The sequence below is a fragment of the Strix uralensis genome, chromosome 33 (assembly GCF_047716275.1).
Source record: "Strix uralensis isolate ZFMK-TIS-50842 chromosome 33, bStrUra1, whole genome shotgun sequence".
NCBI classification, from domain to species: Eukaryota; Metazoa; Chordata; class Aves; order Strigiformes; family Strigidae; genus Strix; species Strix uralensis.
The window spans coordinates 3,477,137-3,498,393 of record NC_134004.1 but is presented as its reverse complement, the minus strand read 5'-3'; the positions used below and the strand labels follow the sequence as shown (position 1 = coordinate 3,498,393).

Genomic DNA, 21,257 nt, shown 5'->3' with positions numbered 1-21,257 from the left:
CAGCAGTTCCTGGCCCCCGGTGCGGCGTTTCCGCTCTCCCACGCTCCAGGGCCCCAGGGGCTGCCCAGGGACCACCCGGTCCCAGCCCAGCCCTCCCGGAGCAGGAAAGAGTGGGGGGGTGGGTGGGTGTCACACGCACACACACACACGCACAGGGGCGCATGTGCCCATGCGCAGCTCCTGCTGCCCTGGGGTTACGTGCCGTGGGGCAGCGGCCTGGCTGGAGGCTGAGGCGTCTCGCCTGCCCCTGTTTGGTTTGGCCAAGGCCACGGCGGGGAACTTCCGGCCAGAAAACCCGGAGCAGATGACCCAGGACAGGGGGACGCGCCAAGGAACAGGCAGCTGCCAGCCAGGCAGAGCCGTGGGGGGGGTCACCCTGCAGCAGCAGGACAGCAGGGACGGCAGCGTGGGCCACAGCTCCCCACCGTACCCGTCCTACTCCGGGGCTCAGTGTGACCCCCCGCTTCTCCCCCACCCTCAGAGCAGCCGAGTGAAGCAGCAGGGGGGAGGAGAAGTGGTGGGGACACTGAGGCACAACAGTGGTCAGCAAGGACCAGGGGTCCGTCCCCAGACCCACCACAGTGCCCTGGCACGGTCTGAGGGGCCCTGGGGCCCTGTCCCCCATGACGCCTCATTACCAACCTCTCCTTCCCCAGCTCAGCACCCACACACCTCCGAGCTGGCAGGCTTTGCCCCCGCTTTTATTAGCAATGCTCCCCCCCATAGAAAAGTGCAATACTTGCTTGGACAGAGGGGACAAGGCTGGAGCAAGGACTGGTCCTAGGGGGGGAATCTCTGTACCCTAACACTGAGAGCAGGGGTGGGTCACCCCCACCCCAAAGGTGCTGGTGGGGGATGGAGGAGAGTAGGGAATGCAGAGGGTGGTTTTAAGCCTCCCCTCGCCCCCAGGTAGCCCTGGCCTGGCAAGAGGGGTGAGAGCCCCCGCTCAGCGGTCACTGAAGCCGGGCATGGGGAAGGCACGAGCAAAGGTCTCCACGCGCTGGCGCAGGTCAGCCAAGCACCGCTGTGTCTCCGCGTCCTGCAGCAAGAAGGTCTTGAACTCCTGGAGCTTGCCTGGGGGGTGGACAGGGAGCCAGTGAGAAGGGTGGGGGGCTGTTACAGCAGCCCCGTCCCTGCCCAGGCAAGGGGGGAGGCTGGCAGCAGCCAGAGAGGTGCTGACTGGCACCCAGGAAGTGGGGAGACGGGAGCCCCCCTCACTCACTGGTTTTGCTCTTGACATCCAGGGCCAGTGCGATGCCCTCGTCGATGAAAGCCACAACTTTCTGGAAATCCTCCTCGCAGAAGTGGCGGGAGGTCAGTGCGGGGGCACCTGGGGGACAGAGCCCGTCAGGGCTGGGAGCTGCTGGGGGGCACCCTCTGCAGAAGCCAATCCCACCAAGGGGCTCCCCAAGTCCCAGGCCCCATGGGGTCCTGTGCCCCTCTCCAAGACAGAAACTGGCTCCAAATTCCCAGGCGATGTCCTCAGAAAGGGGCGAAACAGAGGGGGGATGCCCCAGGGTGAAAGCCTGGGGATCCCCGCCCAGGGAAGGGGCTGGGTGGAGGCAGGAAGACTCCCCCAAGCAGGGCCCATCCCTCACCCAGGCGCAGTCCCCCTGGCGTCAGCGCGCTCTTGTCCCCCGGGCACGTGTTCTTGTTGGCAGTGATGGAGACGAGCTCCAGCACCCGCTCAGCCCGTGCCCCATCAATGCCCTTGGGCCGCAGGTCCACCAGCACCAGGTGGTTGTCGGTGCCACCTGGGGAGGAAGGGAGAGGGGTGAGAAGCAACAGCCAGCCCTGAGCACCCCAGCCACCCCCTCTCCTCACCGCCACGTCCCCGCGCTGCAGTGCTGCCCCTGTTCCACCTTGCGGCCCCTCCTCTGCCCCCCAACCTGCCCACACTCCGCCCCTGCTGCCTCGGGGCGCTGAGACCGGGCAGTGCCACTGTCACCTGCCACCTCGCCCCTCCTCGTCCCCAGCAGGGACAGAGGCGTTACCTGACACCAGGGTGTACCCGCGCTGCAGCAGGGCCTGTGCCATGGCTTTGGCGTTCTTCAGCACCTGCTGGCAGTACTGGCGGAACGCTGGCGAGCTGGCCTGGGAGAGGAGCCCGCGTCAGCGTGGGGCCCGGGCTGCCCCCAGCCCTGAGCCCGCCGCCCCAGCACAGACCTGTTTGAGGGCCACAGCCACGGCAGCGATGGCATGGTTGTGGGGCCCCCCTTGCAGGGAGGGGAAGACGGCGAAGTTGATCCTGTCCTCCAGGTCGTAGAGCGTCTCCTTGCCCGTCTTCTTCTCCACGGAGCGCACGCCCTTGCGGTAGAAGATCAGTCCCGACCTGGTGGCGAGAGTGAGCTGGTACCGCTTCTCCCACCCACCCACCGCTCTCCTCATGCCACGGGAAGCGCCAACACAGTGACTGCCCTCCCACAGGTCCCTCCCGCTCCACACTGGCCCCCGCCAGAGCATGAAACGCCACCTCGGCCTCGCGTCCCCCTGCCGCGGGCGGACACCCACCCTCCCGGGGGAGGGGGCAGCAGGACGCAGCCTCACCTGGCACCGCGCAGGGTCTTGTGCGTGGTGCTGGTGACCAGGTCGGCATGTTCGAAGGGCGAAGGGATGACCTTGGCTGCCACCAGCCCGCTGATGTGCGCCATGTCTGCCAGCAGGTACGCCTTCACCTCCTCGCACACCTGGGGACACGGGACTCGCGGGCTGCCCGTCCCCATGGCCATGGGGGGTGTGACTGCCCTCGAGCTGCTGCAGGCGCCAGAGCTCCCGTCACCCGGGACGGAGCCCACCGCCACATACCTTCTTCATGCGAGCGTAGTCGATGAGGCGGGCGTACGCGCTGGTGCCGGCGATGACGAGACGAGGACGGAAGAGCCGTGCCGTCACCTCCAGCTGGTCGTAGTCAATCAGTCCCGTGGCTGGCTGCGGGGGACAGATAGACAGACAGCTTGCACGTGCACCACCCTGCCCCCAGCTCGGAGCACAGCACGTCTGGCTGAACCGCAGGCAGCTCCCGAGCACCTCACGGCACCGGGGCGTGCTTGGGACGTGGGGAGGGAGGGGCAGGGGGTGGCAGAGCAGCTCGGGTGCCGCAGGGGCACCCCTGGGATCAACAGCTCGGCCAGCAGATCCCCCCTTCCCCCAGGAACCTGCCCCCCTCAGCTCACGTCAAGTTTGTAGGGCATCGACTCGAAGAAGATGGAAGTTGCTGAGATTCTCTTGACGTCCGACATGTACCCGTGCGTGAGGCTGCAGGGGAAGGCAGAGGCGGGGGATCAGGCTGGGCCCCCCAGCAGGCTCCGGGCTGCCCCACCCCACTACGTACTGGCCCCCATCAGGCAGGTCGAGCCCCATCAGGCGGTCGTGGGGCTGCAGCAGGGCTGTGTAGGCGGCGAAGTTGGCTGGAGACCCCGAGTAGGGCTGGACGTTGACACCCCAGCGGGCAGGATCCAGGTCAAATGCCTCCAGCGCCCGCTGCTCGCACAGCAGCTCGATCTGGTCCACCACTTCGGCCCCCCCGTAGTACCTGGAGGAGAAGGGAGGTGGTTATGGGGGGCCTTCCCCCCCACCCTGCCCACAGTCCCTCCCAGAGGCTCCCCTTAACCCTTCCTGCGGCCCAACCCCTGATGCCGCCGATGCCCTCCCACCCACCCGAGCCTGCCCCCCGCCCCTACCTCTTGCCAGGGTACCCCTCCGAGTACTTGTTGTTGAGGCAGGAGCCCAGGGCCTCCAGTGCTGCCCGGCTGCAGAAATTCTGGGGGAAAAAGGAGGTCAGAGACGGGGCAGCAGAGCTCCCACCTGAGCAGGGGTTCCCCAGGACCACCACCACCCCCTGCCCTGAGCACCCCGCACCCACCTCGGAGGCGATGAGCTCCAGCCCCCGGCACTGCCGATCCTTCTCCTTCTGGACCAGGGTCCACATCTCGGGGTCGCTCTCGGCCAGACTCTCCTGCCCCGTCCAGCTGGGAACGTGCCTGGTGGCAGCCGCCGCGGCGGTGCCACGCTGTGCCCGCTGGCTGCCGGTGGCCACCTGGCCACCACATCGCTGCAGGGCCTGCGCAGGAGAGGGGGGGCTAACAGGCTGCAACCCCGCGCAGGGGGTGCCGGCCCCCTCACCCCGCCGACCCCTGGACCGGCAGGTGACAGCGCCAGGAGCAAGATGCTGGTGTTCTGCCTCCAGCCACCCCCCAGAGCGGGCACGTGGGGACACCCAAGGTCCCCACAATGCACATGGGGACCCCCAGAAGGTCCCCGGGCCCAGGGCTGGGGCTGGAGCATCTCACTTCCGCCAAGCGCGGAAGCAGCAGGAAGGGCTGAACCGCTGCCGGTCTGGAGCACGTGCTGAGCAGAGCTGCACACGCGTGTGCGTGTGTCTGTGTGCATGTCTGTGTGTCTGTCCTTCTGTGTGCGTGTCTGTCTGTCTGTCCACGCACATCTCTGCGGCACCCCGCGGGTCACCCCGACCCTCTGCCGCCCTGCGGGGCCCCCCCACTGTGCCCGGTGCTACGGGGGTGTTCGGGTTCGCACCCCCCGCACGCAGCACCGGGCACAACGGGGGGGCCCCCACTGCTCCCCGCGGCCCGGGGAGCGCGGAAGAGGCACCGTCCCCCCCCCGCCCCGCCGGCGGGGCCAGTGCCCGGGGCCGGGTGATGTAACCGCCGCCGCCCCGTTGCATCACCCGCGGGGCCGCGGTCAAGGCCGGTGGCGGCTGCCCCGGCCCCGGGACTTTGGGACGGATACAAAGTCCGCGGGGGCGGTGGCCGGGCCGGGGGGGGCCATTGCCCAGCCCGTAGGGGTGGGGGTGGGACCGGGCACCGCTGCCCCGACACCCACCGGGCAGGAGCGGAGTCCCCCGGCTGCAGCGGGGCGGGCGGGGGGCCGGGAGAAACGGGCACGCAGGGAGCGAACCCCCGCGCACCGGGACCCCCCCCCCGGGCACCAGACCACGCCAGGGACCGGGACCCCTGCGGGCACCGGGACCCCCACGAGCAACTGGGACTTGCCCGTGCACCGGGACCCCCCCGGGTACCGGGGCCACCTGCGGCAGCGGCACTGCCCAGGCACCGGGACCCCCCCGGGCACCGGGAACCCCCCCCGCCGGGCACCGGGACCCCCCCTGGGCACCGGGACCCCCTCCCCGGGCACCGGGACCCCCCCAGCTCCGGGACTCACCCTGCCCAGGCGGAGCGGCCACATCGCGCTCCGCGCTCCAGGCGGGTCCCGGCCGGGTCCCGGCCCCGGCCCCGGTCCCTGCCCGGCCCCGCCCCGCCCCGGTCCCGCGCGAGCGCTGCCGGGGCGGGGCGGGGCCAAGGGGCTGCCGGCACCGCGGGGCCCGACGGGAAACTGGAGGTCCAGCCCCCCCCCCCCCCATTCCCCCGCTGGGGTACCCCGATCCCGGCGCCGTCCGCGCCCCCATCCCTGCCCCCCCCCGCCTCGCTCCCCGCCCCAACCTCCATCCCGGGGGCAGCGGGAGGACCGTGGGCTCCGCCGCGGGGGATGAGATCAGCACACGCCACCACTTCTTCTTTTTTTTTTTCCCCAATGTTTTTCTTTATTTTCCACTTTTTTTCCATTTTACTTTTCTTAAAAAAATATGAAGAAGTCCCTGCCCAGAGCCAGGGTGGGGCAGCCCCCAGCGAGGGCCGGGGGGACAGGGACCCCCGGGCGCTTCTTCACGGCGTGGCGGCGGGGGGCAGCCGGGGGCGGCGAATCGGGGCTCCGTGGGGCACCAGGGCTTGGGTCGGTGCCCCAATGCTGCCGCAGCCGGGGGGGGGAGGCTCCGGATACCTGGAGAGGTGCCCTGGCACATGCAGAGGCGGGTGTGCACACACATGTCCGCACACACCGCCCATCTCCCGCGGCTGCATCAGACAAACCCCCCCCAGCAAACAGGGTGAGGCCCGAGCTCTGCACCCCCCCTCTGCACTCCCCCGCCCCTGCCCACCCCAGAGCTGACACGTGCCCAGCTGATCCATCGCATGCGGCTCTACCCCCCGACTCTCCCACACGCTCCCGGGGACCCCAGCCCAGACCCCGGCGCGTGGTGGGGGGCCGGGGCCCGCACCTGCACCCCCGGCCCAGCTGCAGGGATGGGAGCGCAGTGGGCAGTGGGGCCGGGACCCCCTGCACCAGCTGGGCCCCGGGTGGGCTGTCCCTGGCCCCGTGCCCCACGGAGGTGCTGCAGGGATGAAAGTGGGGGCCAGTGCAGGGGCGATGGGAGGCACTGTGCAGCCAGGATGGGGTGCAGGAGCCCCTGGCCCCCATCTGCCTCCAGCTCCAGCGCCCGCCGCCCCTTCCCACGGCCGTCAGCCAAAGTAGGGGTTGTCATGCTGGAAGTTGTAGTCAGGGCAGACCTTCTGGACCAGCTTGTAGTCGATGCTGAGGAAGGAGATGAAGATGCAGATGACCTTGAAGGGCTTGGCGCAGAGCCAGGCGGCATGGCTCTGCGTGTGCTCGGTGAAGCACACCTTGGAGGGGTCGTACAGGCAGGGCTTGTTCTTCCGCGCCCGGTTGGTCTTCTCATACTCCACGTGGCAGTTGAGGGCCTTGGCTGGGCGGCCCTCGGGCAGGGTGCTCTGCTGGGGGGGTGGGAGGGGGAGCGGCGGGGGGGCTGGCACCAGCACCTCGAAGCCCACCGCCTTGGAGGGCGGCACAATGCTGACCGAGACGTTGCCCAGGCTGGAGGAGTTGTGGCGGAAGTAGACGCTGAAGGTCCCGTTGATGTGGTCGACAATCTTCCCTGTCACCAGGAGGCTGAACTTCAGCGTCTTGATGTTGAAGTAGAAGTCGCCCCAGCCGAAGATCTTCTTGGTGCGGCCAGACTTGAGCGAGGGCTTGCGCCGGGCACGGGGGCTCGGCAGCTCCCCAGCCGTCTGGTTCTTCTGCCAGTCCCAGGGGCTCCGCACAGCGCCCGAGGGTGTCCCTGCGCCCTGGGGGGGCTCAGCTGGAATCAGCCGCCCAGGGTTGAGCACCGGGGGCTTCAGGGAGCCATACGGGACATCCTTGAGGAGGCCGGAGGTGCCCAGCTCCAGGTACCCCAGGGTCTTGGCGATGTGGCCCCCAGCACACACCGTCTGGGGGAAAGAGGGCAGAGACTGCACGAGCTGTGCCTGCCACCCCCTCGCTCATCCTCCTGCCTGTCCCCATGCACCCTTCTGTGTCCGCGTACCCCTCCTGCACCCCTGCAGCCCTTCTGTGGCCACGCACCCTTCAGCACCGTGTCCCCAGCCCTCCTGGAGCCGAGCAAAGCTGCACCCTGCCCGCGCCACCCCCAAGCGCTGCTCGGCCCTGCACAGGCCTGTCCCAGACACACCCCAGGAGCTGGCGCTGCTTCTCCAGCATCACCCCTGTGCCCGAGGCAGGACGAAGCAGGATGCCGGACAACTCGTAACTGGCTGCCCCACCACAGCTGAGGCCTATTAAAATGCGTGGGGGTGGCAGGCAGCAACGTGCACAGAGACCGGGAGGCATCAGAGCCCCGCGCCGCCTGCCAGGGAAGCCTAATTGCATTACCCAGCGCCTCTGATCTGCCGCTGAAATTACAGAGACCCCCGCCAGGCTGCACGGCAGCCACTCCGCCCTCCGCGATAATTGCACTGGGCGGACGCGGCTGAAGAGTAGGGTGCACTGTGTGCGGGGGGGGGGTGCACGAGGAATGAGCAAGGGGACCCCTTGCTTTGCGGGGGGGTGGGGGCTGGGTTCATTTTCTGCATCCTGAAGAGGAAGGGAATTTGCAGGAAAAGCGGAAGAGATGGGCAGTGGAGGGGAGGAAAATGCCAGCCAGCTGCAAGGCCCCTGCACTGGCACAGGGACACCCCCTCGTCCAGCCCAGGGCCAGGGGCCCTTTGCAAGGGCTCTCACGGCGTGGGGAGAGGCAGCTCCTCTCCTGGTGGGGTAAATCGACGCAGGGATGCGATGGTGACCAGCTGCCTGGTCTCTCCAACCTGGGTGAGCTGCCAGCTCGGTTAAGGAGGCGCCGACGGGCACTAGCACCCCAGGACCTCCCGGAGGTGCAGTCAGTGCTGGGGTGTCACGCAGCAGCTCCCAGCCACACCAGTCCTGAAAGGGACCCCCCACACCGAGGGGGCTGGGACCCCCCCTCCTGCCAGGCACCGACATCGCACGGCTCAGCAGCGGCGAGCGGAGCCAGCCGGCACCTCGTCAGCCCTGGGACCCCAGCTCTGACATGTCCTGCGTCCCTCCCTTGCCTGAGCCCGCCTGCCCCCCCGCTTCCCCGTCCCTCAGCCTGGCTGCTCCCGGCTCCGCACCCCAGTGCCCGCCGTGCCCCTGCCTGCCCTGCCAGCTGCTCCCGGTGCGCAGGATGCTGCTCCGGCGCCCCAGCCTCGTCAATCACTGTCGCCCGTGAGCTGGCAGGTGCTCGGGCTGCTCTGGCAGTTTTTGCTCTGGACGACCTGTTTTCCGAGGGGGACGCGGGGAGGAGGGGAGCGGGAAGGAGGGCAGCGAGCAGAAGCGCCAGCTGGAAGGACCTGGGGGGAGCGGGGGGGGCGCTGTGCTCCCATAGGAAACTGAGGCACGTCTCAGCACTGAATGCGGCCAGCGGGGCTGGAGGGAGGGCAGAGGTGCCGGGGACGGCTCCCACCTGCCCTTGACGGGGTCTCAGCCCAGCGCCAGCCCCCCTGCAGCACCGTCAGAACGGTCCATGCTGCTGCCCCCTCGGAGCACAGTGTCCTCATGACCCCCATCAGAGAGGGGTGACCCCCTGCACCCCTCCTCCGCGGCCAGGCCGCTCTGTGTGCGGGGACGGGTCTCTGCTGGGCACCCACCAGGGCTGGAGCGGCACCTCGGCTGTCCCGGCCGCCCCGCTCCTCTCCAGCCAGGGCTGCACGCTGCTGCCTGCGGGCTCTGCTGCCTTATCCCCACTCTGCGTGCGCTGGGCTGAGCCGTAAATCTGCTCCGGCCTGTGCAGAGGAGGCAGCACGGGCAGGAGCAGGCAGGAGCAGGCAGGATGGGCAGGAGCAGGCATCCCGGGCTGCTGCTGCAGGCACTGGCCACTCTGGGCGGGCTCTGCCTCTGCCCAGGGAATTGGCCAGCGCAGGCAGGGCTGCCTGTGCCGGGCCTGTGGGCAGGGGAGGAGGATTTGTGGGGTCTCAACCCAGCCCAGGGAGGGGGCACAGGGGCTGTGCAGTGCGAAGCTGTGGCTGAGCATCCCCGCAGCCCCCCACTCCCGTCTGGCTGTCCCCCGGCTCCCTCCCGTCTCTCTTTGAGCGCGGCTGCTGCCTTCGCCCTTATCTATATTTCAACGCAGCTTCAAAGCCGGGTGCCTTCACCAGGCAGAGAGGGAGCGAGCATGGCAGGACCGGGAGATGGAGAGATAAATGGGGGAGGGGGAGAAGGGCAGCCCCCCAGCACACCCCCTCCAGCCAGGAGAGCGGCGTTTTGCAGGGGGTGGGGGCGGACGGTGGCCCCGGTGACACAGCCACTCACCCTCCGCCCCGGCTGCGCTCCATCGTCAACGCCCTCGTGCATATTCACCAGCCAGGGAGCCCCCGTGACCCACCGTGGGGGCAGTGGGAGACAGGCGGGAGAGGGACACCAGTCACCCTGCAGCTGGAGTGGTGGGAGCCCCCAAAACCCGCCTGCACCCACGGAGCGGGGCCAGGGAGCAGCGTGGAGGCTGCAGCCCACAGGGGCACACACAAACATGAGCCCCCGCCAGCCCGGGAAAGATTTCTGGAGGCTTCTCAGCTCTGTGCTGGCTTTCCATCTCAGCTGGGGCCGCGGGCCAGGACGACTGGGTCCCCCAGCAGAGCTACGTGAGCCACCGTGGGCCTCCTCCCCCTGCCTCAGTTTCCCTCCCCAATTCATCCCCCTTCCATGATCCCCTGTTAGCAGTGAGGGGGATCCAGAGGAGATGGGGATGCGATGGGAACGCGGCTGGGACAGGGAACTGATGGAGACAGAGAGGCAGCAGGGACAGGGCAGTGCCAGGGACGGGCACGCACTGGGGAAGGAGGTGCTGGCACCAGCTCCCTCCATGACCGAGGGCTGTGGGTCCCTAGGCCAGGCCTGGGCCCAAGACTGGGGCAGGATGGGGCCAGGGGCTGTGGGGCACGGGCAGGGCACTCCCAGGGGAGAGAGGCCCCTGTCCCTGCGGGGGGAGAGGTGCCCCCCAGCCCCTCAGGGCGAGGGGCCGGGCTGGCAGCCCTCCCCCACCCGCAGGTCCCTCCCCAGGAGCTGCCGGGGGAGCGGGGGATGAAAGGGAATTGCAGAGCAGGGCAGCGACTGCCGACGCAGCCGGGGCTATCGATTGGGGCGGCTGGGGCCGCGGGCAGCACGGGGGCACGCGGGAGACCCTCACCACCGCAGCCCCTGCTGCAGCCCCAGGACGGCTTCCCATGCCCAGCCGGGGGTCTCAGGGCCTGTGGGCAAGGGGCACAGCGGAGCGGGGCCCCGGCAAGCGCCGAGGGGAGCCAAGGTCACCCCCCTGCACCCTGCCAGCACTGTCAGCATTCAGGGCAGGTCCCACTCACACCTCGCGTTAAATATTAATGTTTCTGCTTGTGAGTGGTCGGGGAGCAGCATGCACACACGTGCACATGAACGTCTCAGACACGCTTCACGGGCGCACATGGGGATCCCAGAGCCTCCCGGCCCTGCACGCGTGTGTGCAGAGCCCCCTCCCTCCGCGGCCGCACCAGGATCAGTCCCCCGTGCCAGAGGCGGCCATGCCTGGCCCTGCCGCGTGCCGGGCTCTGCTGCGATGCACCAGTCGTGTGTCTGGTACGCTTGTTCTTTACTGTTACACATGCATGCGCTGCTGCATCCACACATTACTCCAAGACAACGATATACGGTTTTGCTGCTCTCAAGACCCTCGTGCACTTTTTCGTACATGTGTGGAGCTGTGTAGGGCTGCCGGGCGTCTGCAGGCACCCGTGTGTCGTTCCGCATGTGCACAAGCAGCCAGGCAAGGATGCAGGAAGGGCTGGGGGTGGCTGTGGAGGGACTGGGAAGGCTCTCGGTGCCGGCATCAATTTGGCTTGTCAGGACCAGCAGTGATGGCCACTCACATCCCATTTGCTGGCAGGGCCAAGCGCCGTCAGCTGCTCCCCCGAGACCCACGGTCACCTTGGCGGAGGTGAGCGGATCAGCGCGGGGAGGGGCAGGGTGGACCGGCTGCCCCGTGCAGGCTGTGATGAGCTCCCAGCACCCTGCGAACGGGCTGTGGCTGATGGGGTACCACCTCAAGGCTACACAGCCCCTGCCTGCGCTGGGAGCAGAGCACCTGCGACAACCCTCCCCAAAAGCCCTGTCCCTACAGCCAGCCTGTCCCCTGCACCTGCCTCCGAGCCGTCCCCCGCCTCGCTGCGGGCTGAGCAGGCGTCAATCTGCTGATTGGGGTCTCCAGCTCTCCCCATGGGCGCAGGGTCAAGCTGGTCTCTCCCCTGTCACCCCCCTGCCTTCGTTAGTGCAAGGAGATTAATTGGAGGTGGTGAGCAACAATCCCTGTGGGCCCGCTCCCCCCGGCGCCGCGCAGCCCGGGGCGCTGTGGCATTTCCAAAGGTTAGCAGCAAACAAGGTGCCTGTGACAGCTCCCATTTATCTCGCTGGCGCCGTGCGGGTGCTAATGCGGTGGCAGGGTGACGCGGTGCGGCGGTGGGCTCTGCTGGGCCACGGGGAGGGACCCGAGCGCGCGCCCGAGCACACCGAGGCATGCGATACATGTCTGAACGACTGCATGTGGGCGAGAGCACACGGTGAGCTCCGAGTACGCGTGCTCCCATGTCTGCGTGAGCGTGCGCCCAGACCGCCCAGTGCCTGCCTGGCCCAGGGTGCACCTGCAGCAAGGTGCAGGTGAATGCAACAAATGAACAAGCGCCTGTGGTTCCTCGCGCACCACGCGCGGCCGAATGCCTTCACACGTCCCTGCGAGCACATCTGTGTGCACACGTGCACGGTTACACACACATGCACCAACAGTGCCTCTGCTCCTCGGTGTGTCTGTGCACCCCGGGATGACACGTCCCTGTGCCGCCAGTGCACTCGCCCCAGCGCGTTGGGGGTACGGCCACGCATCTGCCTCTGCCTCTGCCTCTGCCGCTGCCGCTGCCGCGCTGGGCACAAGCAGCTGCTCGGCGCGGATGGGGCTGGTGAGTGGCAGGCTGCTAATGAAAGTCCCCGTGAGGCAAATGCACTGTGATGATTCCTTGGTGCCAGGGCAACGACTTAACCTGCTGTTGAGCACATCTGGGCTGGGCCCGGGGAGCTGGTGGGGCCGAGAGGGGCCCAGGGGCTGCAGACCAGATGCGCAGGGTGAGACCCAGCCTGGCTGCCTGTCCCTGCCTGGGGAGGCTGCGGCTGAGGATGCTGCTCCTCCAGCAGCGAGGACTCAAGGGCAGACGGGCAGGGACACATGACAGGGAGCGGGGCGGGTGAGAGGGCCCAGGACGGCAGCAGCGCGCAGCCCAGCAGGGCGATCGGGGAGGGCTGCAAGCAGGCGTGGGGTGTCGCAGGCAGGGGCTGCAGGGATGGGGTGCAGGACAGTCTCGGGAGGAGGAGCAGAGCCCCCCATCTCAGCCTCACAAAGGCAAGAAGCGAAACCCATTTGGCTGTCCCAGCAGCCACCCCTGTGCCCCACTGACTCCCAGCCCGAAGACACTTGAAAGCCCGTCCCCAGCCCGCAGCTCCAGGGCAGGGGCACCCGGGGGGGGTGGCTCTGCTCGGTGCCCCCCGCCACCCTCACTGGCACAGCCATCACCGGCCCTGCCACGCACGGCACACCACCCCCCCGCATCTGTGCAGGCAGCGGCCTGCCCCAAGCCAGGCCCCCCCTGTCCACCACAGCCTGCCCCCTCCTCACCTCGCAGCCCCCCGGCATCCCTCAGCCCCCTCCTCCCGCCCCCACCTGCCCCTGGCCAGGAGCCCCCACCCAGCCGCAGCAGCAGTGCTGGCTGCCCCACTCACCCCAGCACCACGGGGCAGGATGGATGCGGGGGGGCGAAAGGGCGTTGTGCTCCAGGGGATGCTGAACCTGCCCCAGTCCCAGGCACCGAGGGGTCGAGCGGGTGACAGGTGGGGACACGTCGGGATGCGCTCAGGCATGGCCACCCTGCCACGCGCACAGTCGCGGTGACAGCCGGACAAATCCTGCCCCAGAGGTGAGCTCAGCATGACCACCCAAAGGCCTCGTGGTCTCTCCTCAGCCTCTGCCGTGCTGGCGCAGCAGCCCGCACGCACCCCGGCACCACGGGCAGGCGCCGGCAGAGCCCCAGCGCCGGGATGGGTGAACCCAGCGCCAGCACGTCCTCGGCGGGGGGAGCCCGGACGAGCTGGCCAAAGACACCCCGGGGTCATTCCAGTGCCACGAGACTGCCGGCACCCACCCCGGGCATGCCGGGGTCCTGCTCCCGGTGACACCCCTACCCGAAGCGATGCTCGCGCAAGGGCCGGTGTCACCTCGCGTGGGAGCGCGACCTGCGCAGGGCTGGGAGAAATCGGCTTCCCACAGGCACGTTTGCCTTCACCCCCTAAACAGACACCTCGCTCCTCACAGACGGAAAAAATATGCAAATGCTGCGGCTTTATTAACGCGCTCGGCACGCGCTGGCTAATAAATATTTCATAGCCCGAGTAGGACTTTTTTTTTCCTCCTTCTTCTTTCTTTCGTTTTGGTTCCTTTTCCCTGTCACTCGTTTCCTGCCTTTTCTTTTCTCAGCCATTGTTTTATTTATTTATTACTTTTAAGGGTTTCATGGTGAGACAGGAGCTGGTAGGTGGCTGCGGGGGGAGCAGGGAAAAATGTACATCCCCAGTCTCTCCCCCCACGGGTGAAAAAGAAAAGTGCTGTTAAGAGCAAAGGAAAAAATATAATAGAAGGGAGGAGACAGCACCAGGCAAAGGATTCAGGGCTTGTGTGACTCATTGGACTCAAGGAAGAAAAGAGAATGAATGAGAAAATGAGGAGATAAACGGAGCGGGAAGGGGGAGAGGGCTGTGCAGGCGGGTGTGTGCAAGCCAGCGGCGAGGGGGCACAGGGTGGACGGAGGGACAGGGACACGCGGGCTGATGGGCTCGGAGGAGATGGAATCCTGCTCGCCCAGGCAGCGGGTCGCCAGCCTCCCCCGGAGTCAGCCAGAGCCCACCCTGCCCAGAACGCCCGGCTCGGCTTGGCCGGCGAGACCTGGCACCGCACAGGGACGGGGAAGGAGGGGCTGGGGTTCACTGGGGAGAGGGGCTGCTCCCCTCCCGTGCAGTGCCCGGGTCGCGGCTCCCTCGGCTGAGCCCCCTCGCGCTCAGGAGCAGGCAGACACGGGCAGCTCACACGGACGACGTGTGGGGAAACGGAGGCAGAGCCAGCAGGGACTAGTCCCAGGTCACTCCTGCATCCCCAGCAGCCAGGGGTGCCCAGCCAGGCCCCTCTTCCCCCTCCTCAGCCCTTGTGGCTCTGCCTCAGTTTCCCCGCCGTGGAGCAGGCTGTGCCTGGGGCTCCCTCCACCCCTCCAGAGCTGCCTCAGCTCTCTGGCAGGCGAGGTCTTTCCTGGGGGTGTAGAGAGGTGGCAGCTTCCCCTGAGCCCCCCCAGACCAGAGGGACACCAGGCCCTGAGGAACGCAGCCCCCACCTTCTGCCCAGCTGCCTTCCCCCCCCCCCCCCAGCCTGCCCCCACCCCCTCGCCTCACCATTTCACTTTATTATTGCAATAAATGTAGCCATAAAAGTGGCAGGTATCGGCGTGTGAGGAGATCGCTTCTCCTGAGCTATGGAAATGTAATTTCGAGTGTGCCCGGGAAATTTTATAAGATCGTATCAGGCGGGATCATAAATTGCATTTCCAGCCCCCCCTCCCCCCTGCACCACCTCCACCCCTCTCCGATGAGGCAGGGCCGGTGCGAAGGTCACCACGGAGAGAGGCAAACGTGGGGCTGACCCCTCAGTGGGGAGCCTGTCCCCTTGCCCCTCCCGCTCTGCATCCCACCTACTGCCCCCATCTGCCCCCTGGCACATTCCCAGGGCCAGCCGAGGTCTGTTCTCCCCGGGAGGGGAAGGAAGGGAGGAGCAGCGGCAGGGACACGGCTGCCCCTGCCCCCCCCCGGCAGCAGAGGCTGATTAAGACCCTCCAAAGGACCCAGGGGCGCAGGGGACCCTCAAGGGCATCGCTGGGGCCGCAGCTCCTCTGGGGCTGCGCCATCCTGGGGTGACAAGGACCGTGCCCCGCCGCAGCCAGGCAGCGGCTCCGGCCAGGAGCAGGGGGTGAGGGGTCCCTGCAGCCCCATGTCCTCCGGGAGCCCCCTCGTGAGCCTCCGGGGCCGGGTTCGGCCCCCGCTTCGCACGCACCGTCCTGCCAGGGCTCCCGGCCCCGAGGCGAGGAGCTGTAAAGCATCACCCTGTCCGCTGGGCACCCGAGGACAGAGGCTCCACTGCCCGGGGCTGCGGCGGGGCAGGAGGAGGAACGAGAGGGTCTTTGCCCCCCCGTGACGCCTGCCAAGGCCAGCCCAGCTGCTGGGACAGCCGCGGGTCGGAGGGGTCTGTGACGCCGGCACGGGGCTGCGCTACCCGCCGTGCCCCGGTTCCAGCGGCCAGCCCCTGCCTGTGCAACGGGGGCTGATGGCGATTTATTTGGGGAGGGGAAAATGAATCCCCCGGCGAGCGCAGGGCCCTGCAGGCGCTTTGCAGCTGATCATTTCTGCAGGCTGGGCGCTCATTTCCACAATGACTTTCCTTTTGCAACAGCGATCAGGAAAAAAGGCGGGGAGGGGGGAACACGGGCACAGGGACGTGATTATTTCTTTAGTAGCAATCCAAGCGGCTGGAGAGGAAGCTTCATCTTTCCTGGGCCATTTACCTTCAGCGCCCGAGCGCGAAGGCTGAGCCAGGCAGCTCTTCAGAGATGCTGGAGCTTGGCCAGGGCAGGCAGGGGGGGTGGGAGCCTTCAGCTGCCGGGGTCTCAGCGCGGCATCGCCCCACTGTTGGCCACTGGCTGCCGGGACTTTGGCTCCCTGAGAGGAGGAGCTGTGGATGCAGGGAGGGGGGACAAAAGTCATTAATCTGGGAGTGTTAATTGGCACGGGTGTGCTTAGCAGTGGGGCTGAGGGGCGCTCCGCTCGGGGCTGCTGTCGCAGAGGGAAGCGCCCGCTTTGCCGCTGCCTCACTGTCCCAGCTCTGGCCACCCCCTCGCAGCCCCCCTGCGAGCACCCGGCAGAAAAGTGGCAATTAAAAACAAGAGGCAGGGGGGGGGAAGCAATAAAGCAGGCCCCGGATTTCAGATTTCAGCCAGAGCAGCACAGTGGAAGAGCAGAAATGGGTCTGGCTGCGGGGCACCCCTGGGTGCCCCCCCTCCCCAGCCAGTGCCCCCCCTCAGTGGGAGGCTGAGCCGCGCCACGCTCCAGGCTCCAGCCTTATTGAATCTCCCAGCTCAGGGTGCAAAGGGCACCACAGGGAAGAGTTATTAAAAAAAGGGAAATGAGTCGCTTGGAAACCTTCTTTCGGAATAACAGCGTGTGTTTGTTTGGCGATAGATTAGCTCAGCCATGCTGAGCACACAGCACCCGCCGCAACCACGGTCAGCTCGGGAGATCCGCAGGAGCTGGGAGTGGGGGGACGTACGGAGCCGCCTCCCCAGCCCCGGCCGCCCGGGCACCGTCCTGCCGGGACGGTCCCTGCAGCTCTGAGCCCGGAGGGACCCTCGGCCAGACAGGGGCTGCAGGGCAGCACCGCCACCCAAACCCCATTTACCCTCCCCTGGCCCCAGATGGGGTACATGTCTCTGAGCCAGGAAACGGTTAAATTCTCCCCATTAATGGGAGCCGGGGGGTGGGTGAATAGGGGTGTCCTTGCACGAAAAGGGCTGCCAGCATCTGCTTAAGAGCAAAGCCATCTGTCAGCCAACAACCCAGCAGACGTGTGACAGCTCTTGGGTGACAGCGAGGGAAAGGGAATGAAGCGGGGTGAGTTTCCCGGAGGCTGGCGTCCCACGCCACCACTCTCCTGCTGGCACGGCCACTGGCACTGCAAGGCAGGATTTTCCTGGGAAGGGTTAATCCAGGAAGGAAAACCTGCCAGCAACACTCCAGGTGCTTCACAGACACCCGCTGTCTCACCTCCCCACCCACCAGGAAGGAGGGAAACCGAGGCACGGTGCCGGGGAGGCACGTTCCTGCAAAGGCACAGGCAGGCAGCGGGGCCGGAGCAGGGGGGAAGAAGGACACCCCATGTCCCGTCTCCAGCCCCGCTGCTGTGCCCAGCCAGCACACCCCGCTCTCCTCCCGGGCAGCCTGGCTACACCTGCCTGCTCCTGCCTGTGCCGGGGCCGGCGGCATGCCACCCCCCACCACTGGCTCTTGCTCGGCACTGGTCTGGATCATGCCGTCACCCGGGCATCGGGAAGCGGGGCCGAGGCTGGCATCGGCCTCTCGGGAAGGCTCGGAAGCTGCTGGCCGGGAACTGCCCTTCCTCTGCAGAATTACAGCTGCCCCTCGAGCCCAGGGACGGCTGCAGGCAGCACCCGGGAGCTACCCCCGGCCTGCCGTTGTGTGTCCCAGCCGTTGCTCCCGGGCGCCCCTGGGGGGCTGGACAGGACCCAAACCAGCCCTACCCTGAGGGACCCCCAAGATTTAATGCTCAATGCACAGAAAAAAATCTAATGCATGGCCATAAACCAGCAGCCTGAGGCAGGGAGATCACCCCGGGGAGCACCGGGCAGCGTCTCTGCCGCCTGCCCAAGTGTTGCCATCCCGAGCCCGGGCGCAGGGAGGGAGAAGCGGCAGCCGTGGAGGGTGGGGGGCCCGGGGGAGGCGATGTGCACACACAGAGCGGAGCCGGGCGCCCGCTGGGCCGGGAGAGCTTGTCCATCCCAGCAGGGAGAGCACAGCCGCACACACACCCAGCAGGGACAATCAGCAAACACACAGCGCGGCGGGGGGACACCGCGGGGGGGGTGTGTCTGTCCTCCCTGCAGCAGGAACGCTCTCGCAAACACCCCCCAGGTGCTGGCCCGGGGGGGCGGCCACATCTGCCCCCTCGCCCACCGCTGCCACCACAACCCCGGCCCCGGGCACTGGGAGCCCAGGTCCAGTGCAGCGACGGGGGCGCGGGGGAGCCGGCGGGGCCCCCCCACCCGCCAGGCCCCCTCCTGTTCCCCGAGCGGGGGCCCGGGAAGTTTCTCCCCACCAGGCCCAGAGGACCGAGGGGGCAGGAGCGGCTCCAGCTCCCGCCCCGGCGGCCTGGCCGGGCAGCCCCGCACCGCAGAGGTTGGGGCTCGCTGCCCCCGCCGGCACCTCCCGGGTTATTCCCCATGCACGGGGCGGGATCCCGGGGTGCGCCCGCTCCCCTCGGCTGCCAGCCCCCACCTCCCGCCCCCCGCTGCTGCCTGTGCGGGCAGGGGGGGACAGGGGCAGCGCCCTGCTCCTGATTTCATCAAAACAAACCCATTTGTCTTGAAGCAGCTCCAGCACCGACAGATGCTCCGCGTTAGATGGACACGGGGAGGGGGGGGTCATGCAGAGCCACCCCCACGCACAGACACACACACATCTCTCGTCTCTATACACAGAGAGGAGCTGCCAGAGAGACAAGTTGCAAGAGCCTTCGCCTGGGGGGTAGGGTTGGGGGGGGGGGGGGGTGTCCCTGATGTGCATCCAATTCCCAAGAGGGAATTGACTCGTTTGATTTTATTCATGAAACACAGAAAGTAAAAATGGAGTGTCAGGAAATCAGATCTGCCGAGTGATGAGCCCGGCCCCCCCGGCAGGGCCGGGGGGGGCACAAATCCCCCCATTCATGACCACCACAGACGCTGGTGCCAGATGCAGCTGTAGCCCCCAAACCCGGCAGCTCCCGCCGGGGGGGCAAAGCCTCACTGGGCTCCAAGAGGAGGTGGCAGAGGGGGGACACGCAGGGGTGAGTGGCCTTGGGAAGCGTTTCGTATCTGGGCCCGGGGGACATGGTGGGGGGGGCTCTGCGGGCGGGGAGGGTGTCTCTGCGTCCGCAGCCTCTCCTCAACCGCTACCGCCAGGAAAAGGGGCACAAACAGGCAAAGCCCCCCGCCCGCCTCAGCGAGGCCAAGCCTGGCCCTGGAGCAAACGCCCAGCGCAGCAACCTCCCGGCTGAGGGGCGCCCGGCAAGATGGGGGCCGGAGCTGGGGGGGGGATGCCCCCCCGGGCAGAGGCGAAGGCCACACCAGTGCGGGACCTGAGCCCGCACCAAGTCAGGACAGAAATGAGGCATCACCTCTGCAGGTGGTTTCAGTGCTCACACCCTTGGCGGAGCCGGGGAAGCCTCTACTGCCCCAGCTCTGCTTCTGGGCGCAGCAGGGCACCCCCGCGCTCCCCGGCACAGCAGAGCGGGGGGGGGGGGCTCACCCTGCCCCCTCCCGCCGCAGGCCCGGGTCCGCAGCTCCCACCCTCAGGTGCGATGCGGGTGCGGGACAAGAGCACCCCCGGGCGCGCAGGGGCCCCGGCCCCCCCCGCTGAGCCCCCCCGGCACAGGGACCGACCGGCCCACGCAGGGCCGCCCCCACGCTCACACACGGCTCCGTCTCGCGCGTCTCGCCCCCCCCATCCCCCCCGCACCTGCCAGACGGCGCCTTCCGCGCTCTGCAGCGGGGGGGGGGCGGGGGGGCTGCTCGCGACCGGGGGGTGTTCGGGAGGTGCATCAGCGGCGGGACCCGCCGCCGCTCCCCCCGGCCCCAACTGCGCCCGGTGTCCGAGCGCGGTGCCCCGCGCCCCCCGCGCAGAGTTCGGGACAGCCCCGAGCCCTCGCCAACTTGGGGCGAGCAGGAGCCCCCCCTCCGCTGTGCGAGCCTTGCCCGGCGCCCCCCACGCCATACAACTCTCCCGTTCACCTCCCCGCAAACGCCGCCCCCCCGTGACTGCACGACCCCCTCCCTCAGGACTGCACAAGCCCCCCCAGTCGCCCGCTACCTCCGCGATTGAGCCCCCGCGCGATTGCACGACCCCCCCCCCCGCCAACCGTACATCTCCCCAGTAGCCGCACGTCCCCCCCCCTCCACTGCACGTCCCCCTCCGCGGAACGGCGCGGACCCCCCGCAATTGTGTCACCCTCCCAACAACTGCACGACCACCCCCCCCAGGAACCGCAACCCCCCCGGTAACTGCGCGCCCCCCCCGGTGCCGCGCGCCCCCCCGGTGCCGCGCACCCCCCCGGCGGCAGCAGCAACTTTGCCGCCCGCGGGCGGGTGCGAGCGGGGCGCGCCCGGCCCCCCCGTACCTGCAGCAGCAGCCAGGGCCCGAGCAGGGGCAGGCGGCGGCGGAGCATCGCGGGGCTCCGCGGGGCTCCCGGGCTGGAGGGAGCGCGGCGGGGCGGGCGGCGGCGGGCGGCGGCGGGAGGCGGCGGCGAGGGGAGGCAGGAAGAAAGTTGGAGACTTGCTGGGGCCGGGCGGCGCCTCCGCGGAGCCCCGCCAATCCCGGCCCGCCGCCCCCGCGGGGGGGGCACCGGGCACCGGGCACCGGGCGGCGGCGGGGGCGGCTCCGGGGGGCGCCCGGGGACCCGGCCCCCGGGCCAGCCCGGTGCCCGGGGAGGGGCCAGAGCCGGGGCTACCCTCCTCTTCCAGGAGACCCCCGGCACCCCCCCGGTTCTGCCCCCCTCTCCCGGGAGACCCCGAGAGCTCCCCGGTTCTGCCCCCCTTTCCAGGACACCCTGGCACCCCCCCGGTCTTTCCCCCCTCTTCCAGGAGACCCCGGCACCCCGGGATGCCCCCGCTCCTGCCCCCCTCTTCCAGGAGACCCCAGGACGCCCCAGGTCCCGCTCCTGTCTGGGGGGATGTGTTAGCACCCGGGGGGGGACACTCCTGCCCATCCTCATCTTGCCCAGCTGGAGGGGAGAGGGTCCCCTGCTGCTGGGCCCCCCCAAAGACTCCAGCAGAACCACCTGATGGGAGGGTCCTTGGGGGGCAGCCCCCAGGCCCCCTGCACACACCAAGGGTGCCCACCCCCCCCCCCCCACGCCCCGTGTCTCGGACTGGACACGCGACCCACATCGCCTGCATGTACACACGTGTGCACACACACGCACACGCGTGTGCTCATCCCCCCAGCCCAGTGCCGGGCCCCTCTCAGAGGGGTCTGCCAGGTGTTCTCGCCCCCAGCTCGGCAGGGAGCCCTCCCCAGCACTGACACTTTACTGTTATTACTATTATTGTTACTGTTATTACTATTATTATCCAGGCGCCTTCCCCAGGAAGCTGCCGGCGGGGTCTGGGGGCAAGCACAGGACGGGGGGGGGCACTGCAGAACGGGCGAACGTGTGGAGACGGAATGAATAAAAGGTAAAGGAGAAA

General features: G+C 68.3%; 2 protein-coding genes across 2 annotated transcripts; both read right to left on the bottom strand.

Annotated features, from left to right (window-relative positions):
* Nucleotides 1-680: 680 nt before the first annotated feature.
* Nucleotides 681-5,285, bottom strand: SHMT2 (serine hydroxymethyltransferase 2). The gene is made up of 12 exons (XM_074853763.1): nucleotides 5,179-5,285; nucleotides 3,863-4,060; nucleotides 3,681-3,760; nucleotides 3,332-3,532; nucleotides 3,174-3,255; nucleotides 2,806-2,928; nucleotides 2,548-2,687; nucleotides 2,167-2,332; nucleotides 1,995-2,094; nucleotides 1,599-1,754; nucleotides 1,223-1,330; nucleotides 681-1,074 (listed from the first exon to the last, which is right to left on the bottom strand). The coding sequence occupies exons 1-12, from the start codon at nucleotides 5,200-5,202 to the stop codon at nucleotides 947-949; spliced, it is 1,506 nt and encodes a 501-aa protein (XP_074709864.1). The 5' UTR covers nucleotides 5,203-5,285; the 3' UTR covers nucleotides 681-946.
* A 923-nt stretch (nucleotides 5,286-6,208) lies between these two features.
* Nucleotides 6,209-20,312, bottom strand: NXPH4 (neurexophilin 4). The gene is made up of 2 exons (XM_074853654.1): nucleotides 20,189-20,312; nucleotides 6,209-7,079 (listed from the first exon to the last, which is right to left on the bottom strand). The coding sequence occupies exons 1-2, from the start codon at nucleotides 20,234-20,236 to the stop codon at nucleotides 6,312-6,314; spliced, it is 816 nt and encodes a 271-aa protein (XP_074709755.1). The 5' UTR covers nucleotides 20,237-20,312; the 3' UTR covers nucleotides 6,209-6,311.
* Nucleotides 20,313-21,257: the final 945 nt, after the last annotated feature.